The 12,560-nt window shown below is 37.9% G+C and overlaps 1 protein-coding gene across 1 annotated transcript in view; it reads left to right on the top strand.

Annotated features, from left to right (window-relative positions):
• Positions 1 to 12,560, top strand: part of il11ra (interleukin 11 receptor subunit alpha) — a 54,227-nt gene that overhangs the window by 28,472 nt on the left and 13,195 nt on the right. The window contains exon 2 of the mRNA XM_086186834.1: positions 8,966 to 9,062. Coding sequence (XP_086042960.1) covers positions 8,966 to 9,062 — 97 coding nt within the window. The remainder of the gene's footprint in view (positions 1 to 8,965; positions 9,063 to 12,560) is intronic.

Below are 12,560 nucleotides of genomic sequence, written 5' to 3'. Positions count from 1 at the left end.
CCATCATTTCACTGGGGAATATGATGCAATAATAATTCCAAACTTTTTTCTTTTTTTTTGTTTAAACATATTTATTAAGACAGGAATTCTCCACAGCATTTTTTTTTTAAATCTACCTTCTGGGGATATCAGATAAAAGCCTACACAACAGAGATGAAAGAAAAGCTCTCTTGTTATTTTTTTGTACTTGGTCCAAATGGTTGTCTGTGATAGGTCAGCCCAGAGGAGTAGCACTGCTGCTCCAACAGAAAACATTCAAACCTTTGATTTGACTTTTTGGAGCCAAAAGTAAACAGTTAAATTTTATTATTTTTTCCCCCCTCCAAATATCATCATAAAACACAAACATTTGGTAGAGATGGGTACTACATTTTATCTTTTTTTAATGAAAGCCAAACACACACGCACGCGCGCGCACACACACACACACACACACACACACACACACACACTCAACTGACATTATGCTCAGGAACATGTTGCTTAGACCTGAGAGAGCAGATTAGTTCTTGTCTTTCAGGGAACGCCATTGTTCCCACGCGCCAGGGACAGAGCATTAGGAGCCTCTGTATAAATATGTTTACTGGACCTTGTACTGTCTGGCAGATGTGATGAAAACAATCTGTGCCTGGACAGTTAAACACCGTCAGGGAGGCGGGGGGGGGGGGGGGGTAGAGAGGGGACAGTAAAAGGGAATTGATAAAATTTAAAAAAAATCATAGAAAATGAACCAAAGGAGCTGGAAGGCAGGGAGATTCAGCCTGCATATTCTGATCTGGAGATGGTAAGCCTTTGTAAATGATGACACTAATATGTTTACTGAACCTTGGATGTTCTAGCATGAGAGGGCTGGAAATAGTTGCCAAAGAGTGATTATAAGATGGAGTGAAGTGGGGGAAGAGTGCAAAAAACAAAGGCAGAGGATGGTGGGTAAAAGCACAAACCATCTGAAGCGATATTCTCTTAACCCCTTTATCAACAGGTATTTACTGCTGTATGAGCAATTTCTAGAAAATGCCTAATCATTGTAACAGAAGTTAAAATGATGTTCAATCATGGCATTGCAGTTGAACGCCTGCTAAGTAGATTCCCAGAAACTTTATTAAACAGAAATATATGAAATAATTTATGGGATTTACCAGGTTTAACAGGAAATTTAGAATTAATTTATGTTAATGATATTTACCTTTTGATATGCAGACATAAATAAACGAAATGAAAATTTTATGCTATTTGCGATGCATAGAGTGCATTGCTTGAAAAGCACTGCAGTAGAATGCAAGATGCTAATAATCTGTGCAGCTGATAGAAGAATGCCATTTTAGTACAGGAACACATTAATTCGGTAACACTTTAATTCCCATTAACTCCCACATTTTTTGGTTGATGAAATGCTCAAACAAGTACTGTGGAATATCAGCATTTTCAGCTGCAAGACAGTGGGCGCTTGCCAGATGGAGCGGGCGTTTTCTGGAACACCGGTTTCCAATGCTGCACTGACAAGCTGACAAGAATAAACTTTTGTGACAGTTTTGATCGCTGCATAAATTTGGAACTCGCCAAAACAACAACGGGAACAAGCAGAAGGAACATAAGCAAAATGGAACATAACAAACTGCAACCACTGGTTGATAGGTAGTTGTTTTGCCATGCTCATAATTTCCATCGTGGTTGAGGCTGTTGCAAAATTATTATGCGAATCCAGTTCACACCTGTCAGCGTCATCTCAGCGAATTCTCACTGACGCTCAGTTTGTGTGTGTAAACGTTTTAGTTGCCAGTGTACCAGCTGGGTTGCAGGTACAAAATGTCCAGAATTGAAAGAGGCTTAAGAGTACATGAAGGAAGGCATAGATGGGTAGAGGAGGAGGAATGTAAGTAAGCAAGTGAAGGAGGATTTGAATTTGCTGAGTGTGCTGTGTGAAATTACAGTGTCTGAGTGGTGAATGTAACACTGCTGTGCGAGATCATACGACGCCAATGGAAATAGAGTTTTATAAAGTATTCAAGAAGTTTCAGTACATTTTCATGGAAGGTTTTTTTTTTTTGTGAGAAACTGTTAGACTGAGCTGCACAGTTTCCTTCATTTGTTTCTGGCAGCAACATTTCACTTGGAAAGGAGGTGATGAAATACATCATCCATCTACTGATTTGTAGCCTTCAGTGTTCTGCATACATATGGTTCTCAGAAGAGGCTAACGTGTGTTTTGACAGCCAGTCCAAGATGAATTCAACTGACCAGTTGTGTGATGATAAATAGGCCATCATACTTTTTCTTAGTTATTTATTTAAGAACCAGACTGAGTTAGTATAGGGAACTGTAGAAGATGCAGCTGAACAAATAACTGAGAAAAGCAAGAAATGATAAGAATAAATCAAAAGCCTGCTTTCTCAAAGCTTATTTATGGACTAATAAAGGACAAAGATAATTTAATGTGTATATGATATCATGTTATTTCTCTGTTTTGTAGAAGTTTAACCATTTGCCTTTTCTGGTAATCTTAAGTACTGATAGAAATCCATTCTTTTCAGCAGGGTGTCCTAAAGTTGGGGTCCCAAAAAAAAAAAGGTCTAGAGATGATTAAAAATTGGCTTTAGTTATTTCTTAAAATAAAACAAAGCAGTAGAACTTCAAATCAATTTAAATGTGACTGTGTTTGTGTAGGCTTATTACTGCATGGTGGCTTACAGGTGTGGCTATAACTGGGTGTGGGTGACTCCTCTTAAATCTCATTAAATAAATTTTTTCCATTCCCATATCAAGACTAAAATGAAGCCATATCCATTCAGTTGCTTCATCAACTCATTTTTTTTTTTTAGCACCTTCAGTAACAGCAATAACAACTAAAAAGTTCTGTTGTTTTTCCTCAAAAAGTGATATGTTTCTGATCTAGTGTACAGCTCAGAGACGATCAGAGGGCTCACATTTGTGCCAAGTGAATTTTTCTTTGTGGTCTAACATTTAAACAACTTCTGGACTGATTCAGTGGATGATTCAACTTGTATCAAAAAGCATACCAAAATCACAATAAATTATAATATAAAGTCAAAATTATTCTAGAACTGCAAGGCAAAAGAATCTCGATACGAACTGAATGGGTACCCAAGTCTTGATAGTATCTAATCGTAAATGAGGGTATCTTCCTAGTCCTCGTGGTGAACAGTTGTGTAACCTGCCAATCTCCATATGTAGATTTACATTAAAAAAAAACAATAGTCTGGTGTTTGAAAGCCTTTATAGAACACAGATGTTTGCTGCCCCTCACTCAGTGATGATCTGCAAAACCATCTCATTTTCCTTCCTTTAAAAAAGCTAGGAGCAGGATAGTTTTGGAAATGGCACGCACATATATAATGGTTTCAATTGTGGATTTCCATTGGCGGGGAGGTCTTTTCTCTCAGCATGCGTCTCTCATTTGATACTCATATGTTTGCTGAAGTCAAAAGTCCTTATCCTGTTTGACTCACATGAATGTCACATATCATCATTCTTATTATTTCACTCATAAGCGTACAGTTATCTGTGTCTTAAATGTACCACACCAACAATTTGTGGCTACTGCTAAGACTCTGGCAGCTTCACAGCGGTTTAACATTAATTTGATGATTTAAACAAACAGATGATCTTTTTAGCAGGGTGGCCTTGCGCTCATAGAGACGCCAAGAGCTGCATCCGCACTGCAGTCTGTCTCCGGAGTAATCCTCATTTTGGTTTTCCTCTACTGTTGCCCTAATGATGGTTGGTGACAAATTAGATGTCTGCACTGTTTGTTTTTTTTCATCCCTTTGCTTCACGTGGCCTTTCCTGGTTAAATTGGTATTGGCTACATTTTTATAACAATGAGCCTTTGATAAACTCATCCAACACGTGATGTGCTTGTCCACTTTTACTTCTTTTTACCTTAAGTGTTTTGTTTTTGCTTGTAAGATTTAAGACCTCAATTCATGAAAAACTAAAACTATTGTGCCAGGCAAGGTCCTGTCACAGGAATCCTCACACCTCCTACCTCATCTTGTGTTTTGCACTTGTGCTCTTTGTGAAACTGACATTGAAAGAAATCCAGTTCCTATGCAGATGAAAGCAGTGGGCTCTTACATGTTCTCCGTGACTTCATCAAAGTATTATTTAACGATCAGATCACATCTTGCTCTGTTTCTATAGAAACATGGCACTGAAGAACTCAAAGGGGGAGTAGGATGATGACTAGTGTACAGAATATTACAGTTTTTTAAGCATCACATGTATGATTGCTGTTGGCTACTTGACTTTCCAGGCGTGAGTTCAGCTTCACTATTACATTCATGTAATTTAATCAGGAGTATTGATACTTTTATGGCATGCTCCTTTCCTGTCTCTTTCATCTCCTGTCCATTCTTAGTATTTTTCTGCATTCTTGTCTGTTTTTCAAGTGGTGGAGGTCTGGCCCAGACACTACCTGATATTTGGTGTGATGTGATCAAATGAAGTCCCGTTTAAAACCATATCTAAATCTATGATGTTTGAAAAAGTTGACTCATTAGGTTAATCCGACAAAACTCTAGAAAAAAAGAAGCTCTAGAAACGTTCTAAATTTTGATGGTGTCATGTCTGTGTTCATAACATAACGGTGTGTAGAATCGTGCTATACATGAGCTCAGAGTATTCGTACAAAGCACGGTTTTGGCTGCCATGTCTGATTCCGCATCCAAAGATCAGGATGTTTTTGCCCTCAGGACTTCAGTATCTTCAGGAGAATATCAACATTGATTGGCCATCGAAAATGTAGAATTGTGACAGAATTGAGATTGCGATACGGCTATAAGAAAATTCAGGATATGATATTTTTCCCTTTTGCCCAGCCTAGTCTCTGGAGTTGTGGTTTGATAGTGTTATAATTTAAGTCCACTGTTTGACAAGGACACTGCTTGGCACTGGTTACTTTGTTTTGATATTTGACAGAAAAGGTCAACCTGAAGAAAAGTGTGGTTACAACTAGACATAAGCGGCATAGGGCCTCCTACCAAACCTGGGTGCAGGCATAATCCCATCACTAGATCTATAATTCCTTGATTCTTGTTTACTGGGACAATGACAGTGGTTCCGTTAAATGACCTTGTAGCTTCACTGCAGCTGTGTATTTTGACCAAACAATTGTAGTTCATGAATGTTCACATTTTACCAGTCAGCCAATATATGACCCTCAGTTTTGGGGATCTGGTGAGGGAATCTAATCTCCCAGCACCTTGCATATTTTACAAGTATTTGACCGGTGGTCAGGTTTTTTTCCCCCCACATGTATACTTGTTGTGGTATTCCATTTTTAAGGTCTTCTTTGGTATCAACATTGACGATCATCATACCGTGTATTTTTACTGTATCAGGATAAAAGTAGAATCGGACCGGTACATGAATATCTCCTTTTACTTTTTACACCTAATTATATTCCAAAGAACATCTTTGGGTCTCAATAATAATGCATTTGTTTAATATCAACAAGCAAAAATGACATTAGTTTTTTGAGTCATTGTAACTGAGAATAATAATTATGTAAACCCCCACCCCCCAAAAAAAAGTAATTTTCACAACTACAGTGAAAATCTCGTTACAATTTGAACCACTTTTACATCTCTTCAAGTGACAAGTGGACCTGAGGCTGCACATAAAAAAACAAACAAACTCAATGCATATTTATTTAGTTGCAGAAACTGTTAAAAAAAAATGTCAGGGGATTGTTCTTTTTATGTTGTTGTGGTCCACCAGCTTTTTTATATTTGTTCCTGTCCTGGTTTTTGACTCAAGCTTGAAAAAGATGAGTCTTAGTTTTCTTCTGATGATCACAGCCGTATGACCTAACCTTTAGTAACATCCTGTTTGAAAAGGAAATACATGCCAAACTGATTTTTACAGAGGTTTGCTCATCTTTTTCTCTCTATCTAGAGAATGATCTAGAGATGAAATGTGTTGATATTTTCCTCAGTATGTCTCAGCCAGCTCTGTGAGACATTAGGTGTATTAAACAAATCATTTGTCTCATCATGTTCGCAAGAGCTTTTGTTTGTTTCTTCATCAACACAGACACACGCAAGTGTCTGATGCCTGATTCTGTCCTTCTGAGTCTAGCTTTAATCTGCAGGAGGGCACATTTTAGCTGATAGAATAAGCGAAGTGCTTTAAAACAGTCTGTTAAATGTCCCCTCAGGGTAAAATTATCAGGAGCATCGCTTCCACATAATTCCATGACAGTGAAAGGAAATGTAGACTAGCTGAACATAGATGAAAATAGTCAGGTATCCAGGTCCACCTCATTACTTTGAAAGAGCTATTATACATCCAGACTGAGGCCAGAGCAGGCATCTTTTCAGCACTTATCTCAGCCCTTTGGCACAAGCCCAGACTGTGTGAGCCAGTTGTTGAACCCAGCCAGCCTCTGTGTGCCTCTCCTGATTGCGTTGCTGACTGAGACATTTTTACCTCACTTTTCTGGAAAGGTAGATTTGCTTAGACTTGATATCTCCTCAAATCCTGCTTTTCTAGTTCAGTTTTCTTGCTGAACTCCTAGCGATCATGTCCCTGATCCTTCATTGGTCTGACACATTTCAGACTAGAATTTTTCTTTTGAAGTTGTGAAATCCATGGGGCCCCGTTAGCTTCTCATTTTGCCTCCTGGTTATGTCCTGGATTATTTTAAAACTGCTTGTGCCCAGCCAGTTCTCAAAAAAAAAAAAAAGCTTGATCCTACCATCACTGATAATCATCAGTTTTATAACTTGCCTTTATTATCTCCAAGTTCCTTGAGGAAAAAAGTATCAAAGCTGTGAGAACAATGGCAATTTGTAGGAATATTAATCTGGTTTTCGTCAACATCACAAAACTGAGGCAGCCCCTCTCAATGTCACTAATGACCTTTAAATGAACGCTGTGGCGGGCATGTGCTCAGTTCATGTGCTTCTTTTGCAGAATTGATTATGACATTCTTTCAAATAGATTAAGGCACTTGTGGGTCATATCTATCTAGCACTGCATTACACTGTTCTCGTCATATTGTCATATAGGTTAATCTGTATCTCTGCTAGGAATATCTTGTCATCTTTTTCTGGGGGTTGGCCTGTAGGACTAAATAACACCCTTCTCTGACTCATATCTCGCCGCTCAGTTTGTATGTTTGCTCCAAAGGTCAGTGCCTTTCTGTTTATGTTGCTTCACAATCACCAGAGTTTCAGAGCATGAGAAAAACACACATTTTGGGCTATGAGTGTAATCTTCCCTTAACAATGCAGCTCAGCACTTCCAGTTTTAGGGCACTTTTCTCTGACTTGTGTTCCACCTCATCTCTGCTTTCTCTCCATGCTGGTGTCAGTTGGTTCCTCTTCACAAAGTGGAGCAGCTCATTGAGTGCTGTTTCACAAAGTCTGTAATATCAGACATATCATGTGCCCAAACTGCACCAGAACTCAACATGACGCTTCTTAGGTTCCACGGCAATACACGTATCATGTTTGACGTTGGTTTGATCCACAGTTGATGAACGATGGGAATGCTGACAAAGATTTCTTGTTTTATGGCAGAGAAACACACGAGAGTCAAGTTGGCATAAGTCAGGCACAGCTTAGTAAGAGTAGAATTTGAAAATCATCTGTAGGTAGACAGCAGACCCCATGCTTCTTTACAGTTTCAGTGTTTATATTTGTCTGATATCTGACTTGAAAATTGAGTTTCAGGAACATCAGATGTAGGGCAGCATTTTCCTGGTGCATCATCACTCTCTGTCTTGTATTGATCTCTTTTAACAACAGTAAATTAATTCAGATTCAGAAAGCTTTTCTAAACCTTACAAGGGCGCTCTGCGAATAACTGTCTTATGCTGTTTCCACTTAGATTTTTCGTAATTCCAAATGATATTCGGATTAAGCCCCCCAGTGTTCAACACAAGAAAATGCATTTCTTTACAAATGTGCGTAAAGGCCACCCGATTAGCTGGGTTGTTGTTTTTTTGCCAGCTAGTTGTGTGAAATATGTTCGTGGATCTCGACAGAGATAGCTGCACTGATAGCAATAGCCTGTTTCCAATCTGACAGCCTGTTAGCTTGTTTCCGCTAGCACACAGCCCCTCTGAAATTAAAGGCAAAACTTTTTTACCATACTTGAGGCAAATATGAAAATATACAGATGGACAAGTTTTTCAAATGCATTGGAGATCACATAGAATATGGAACTTCTAAAAGGAAGTGTTTGGCAAATAATAAAAAATCATTGCATTCTAATAAACCAATGCTTACGCTGTCTTGACCTGCAAATTTAACCAATCAGTCAGTTATTATCATTGCAATTTTGTAAAACATATAAAGTAGTCATCCCCCAGCTCTAGTGCCAGTTTACTGAACCGTGATAGCACCATTCAACCATAGTTCAATAATACACTTCAATATTTACACTATTGAGTTCTTTTTTTCACGTTTTCTATGAAATGTGATTGGTTGTCAACACACTACTGGAAATTGGAACTGCTCAGCACAAGTTGAACTAAAGCCTTTAGAGTTTCTGGGAAAAGATGAAGCCAGTGGAAACAAAAGATCATTTCTGACATAGTTTCTCTCTTCCTTTTTTTTTTGGGAAATGTGTTTTTAATTTTTTGCGATGGACTCATTCTCCACTTATGAGATCGTGAAACTACCAGTTGTCCCAACTATTGTTTATTGACTTTGTAGTTCTCAATGTCACATGATGTACAATAGCAAAGAAGAAGCAGCCACTACTCAGCTTTTTGTGTAATTACTGGTTATTACCAAAGCAACATGTAGTTGCTTTAGATGGGAAATTCACCAAAGAAAGAAGAAATTCAGGCTATTTTCCCAAGCATTTTTCTTTCCATTAGTATTTACGAAATGAAATCCAAATAATGATGATAATGATGATTTTTGTGGCTCCTGCTGATGTTCAAGCTTCAAAATAACTCAGACTTTCTCCTTTCCCAACTCTGTCTTTCTAGATGCCAGGTCTTTTGTCCAGTCCTGTGTGTCTGACAGTCATCTGGTTTTTATCTTGGTCACTGTGTCTCAGCTGTGCTCAGATTTGGACCGATGAAGGTAAAACGTCTACACGCACACATTCATTCACACACACACACACACACACACACACACACACACACACACACACACACACACACACACGCACATTCAGTGAAGGTTCAGGCATGGATGTCTTTTTCAACTATTTCAGATGCTGACTTATCTTGACTCAAAGCCCCTATGGGTTCTGAAGGAGCAGCAGAAAAGAGAAGAAATATATATATATATATATATATATATATATATATATATATATATATATATATATATATATATATATATATGTATATATGTATATGTATATATGTATATGTATATATGTATATGTATATATATATGTATATATATATATATGTATATGTATATATATATATATATATATATATATATATATATATATGTATATATATATCCAACATTGCCAGTGAAATAATAGGTTATAGAGCACTTTTTCTTTTTTTTTTAACCACACATCATAAAACCTTCACACATTCCATCTAGCAAACCCTTGAGCTTTTTTCTTTTAAACAGTGTTGCTCATTTGATGGTTCTCTTTTCTGCCCAATTTTGGATGTGGAAATTCGTTTGTTTTTTCTATAACCGAATTGAAACTCTTGTTTTTTGTTTTGATTACTGTTCCACAGAATTCTTTTTTTTTTAATCCTTTACCCCCTTACCCATCTCTTCAGGGAACTTTTTGGCATAAAGACACTGAGTACTCTTTCTTACAAAGACTACTCCTGCCTATTAATGTCTGTCTCCCTCTGTCTATTATCTCAGCCAAGTCAGCTAAATTAATCACCTCAACAATAAAAAAAACCCCAAAAAACTGGCCTTGAGGCCTGTGGGTAAAGCTGTCAAAGTTTTTCTTCCCCATTAATTTTACCCTGCTGCAGCTCCAGAGCCCCTTTTTCATTGTTTGGAAAGTACTAAGTTTCATTCAACTTGCAATTTTTGCGTCCACCCTGCCATCTGATCTCAGTGTGAGGAGAAACGTGCCACCATGCTGTGTGCAAAAGTGAATCTATGTTTGTGTATGTGGGGACGTTAAACACACATGTGTGTGGTTTTGTGTGTGTGTGTGTGTGTGTGTGTGTGTGTGTGTGTGTGTGTGTGTGTGTGTGTGTGTATTCATGTGCACATACCTGGGTCCTGTTGCCAGAGGCAGAATCAGATACGAGTGGAACGCTGCGGGTTTGGGGGAATAATGTACTGCACTGCCAATAAAACATGAATACACACATTCAAAGTAGCCAAGTCTTTGCATTGCACCAAACCCCCAGGTAATACATGTACGCACGCGCGTGCGCACACACACACACACACACACACACACACACACACACACACACACACACACACCCCTCCTTGTACTTATATCTTTTTGAGGACTTTCATTGATGTAATACATTCCCCAGCCCCTCACCCTAAACTTAACCATCTCAACTGACTGCCTGACCCTAACCTAGACCCTAAACCTAACCAGAACCTGATTCTAACCTCGACCCTAAAACCAAGTCTTGACCCTCAAACGGCCCTTTGAAGATGTGAGGACCGGCTAAAATGTCCTCACTCTGTTGGGTAAATGCATATTCTAGTCCTCAATATGTAGCAATGTTCCTGTGTGTGTGTGTGTGTGTGTGTGTGTGTGTGTGTGTGTGTGTGTGTGTGTGTGTGTGTGTGTGTGTGTGTGTGTGTGTGTGTGTGTGTCTGTGTCTGTGTAACTGTACAAGAAAAGGAAAGATTGTCATAGGGCTTAATCATTGTGCAGAAAACATACAATTGTGATTACTTTGACTGATATTGCACCAGCCATATGAGTCATAGTTTTGGAAGGAATCATTCTTGTGTCATTAGTCATACTTTAAATTGATTTTTTTCCAAGGATCTGTACCAAACAAAGATGTTTTTGTTTTGGGGGTTTTGTTTTGTTGTTGTTTTTGGGGGGTTTAGTACGCCAGTCCATTTGCATGCTTGGATGCAAATTCATCCCCAATTTATCATCGTTTCAGAAACAAATAGGGAGGTCAATTGTTATTTTCAAATAACATGGTTAAAGTCCCCGTGCTAATTGAAAATAATGTGTCACAATTCAATTTGAATGAGACACAACATTTTTTTTGAGGTGATAACGCAGAATTTTTATCCTCAATGAGTTAAGTTGGAATCATATAACAATCTTGCTCGAACCAATATCCATCAAAGTAGCTGTTGTGAATACATATAAACCCTTTGAATATTAAACTTAAAAGGGTAATGTCCAGGGTGTTATCATGTCATTTTTTATGTAGATTTTATGATTTAACAACAAAAGTTTATCCTGACAATAGAGTGGGAATGAGTCTTGAATCTGCAAGTGAATTTGAATTGTTAAACATTCGGTTCCCTCGTCTCAAAGTCAGTGAGATTTTGGAGCGAATGCTTGAAATAAGGACTAGAGGACTTGAGGACTAGAATATGCATTTAACCAAGGTTTACACTATCCTTATATACTTTAATATTCAGTTCTCTTGAATAAAAACAACTGTGAATACAGTACTAATTAATTTAGAGTTGTTCATTAATCAGAAAAATAAAGAAATTGTCATGATAAGCGCCTAAAGCAATTACAGTCATGCCAAAAGAAGAAGCTAGTTGTGGCAGTGTTGATGTCACATGTCCAGGGTGTAGTTCATTCACTGCATAACATTTACTTTGTACTTCTAAGTATTTCAGCTATGCTTCAAAAATTACAAAAGTGGTGTTAATTTGTTAAGATGATCATGCCTAGCAAAACTTGCAAGCCTCATTACTTGGTCTGCAGGGCTCCTTTTGGGAAAAAAGCTTTCTTTTTGATGTATACTTGTTCCACAGCTCACTTAACTCATATTCATGCTACACATACAGTGCCAGGTTTAGCTATCAGCGCCTTTTTTCTGCACTTCCTGGGTAGAGACATAGCAGACCCCTAAAACCATTCATGTAGCTTCAGCACAGTTGTGCAGACAAATCTGCAAATACAAATCAACCAAACATTACAGTCGTCCAGTAGAACTGTAGAATAAAAAATACAATTCATCGCACAGTTAATTACTGTTGACATGACTGATTGTGCAGAATTTAGCATCTCACTATTAGCTACATAGCTTTGTTTACAGTGTCACATTGATAGCAGCTGTCTTGGCACCACAAATACATTAACTGTGCTTTGTGTTGAATTTGATCAGTTGTTTTCCAGAGGCACACCACAAAAAATAAACCAACATCCATCATCTTACTTCATTTTTTGAATGTCTCAATAGGTTTCATTGTTCTTTTTGTGTGTATTGGTCTCCAAATGAAAGATATGATATATAGCTATAACCACAAAATCCTTGCGGAGCACTTTGGTCCTCTTTTCCTCAGCTGTTTCATTTTGTGTGGCCACTAAAATAACAGTGCAAGGCCAGCAAATTTAGCTTTAGTTGTCAATAACTTCCAAGTGTTACAAAGACCTTTTGTAGAACCTTCAACTTGAATATGTGTAGAATTTTA

The sequence above is a fragment of the Aulostomus chinensis genome, chromosome 19 (genome assembly GCF_037954235.1).
Source record: "Aulostomus chinensis isolate RoL2024-O1b breed Wild chromosome 19, RoL_Achi_v1.0, whole genome shotgun sequence".
NCBI lineage: Eukaryota > Metazoa > Chordata > Actinopteri > Syngnathiformes > Aulostomidae > Aulostomus > Aulostomus chinensis.
Note: the sequence above shows the minus strand (reverse complement) of the source record. Positions and strands in the feature narration are given on the sequence as shown.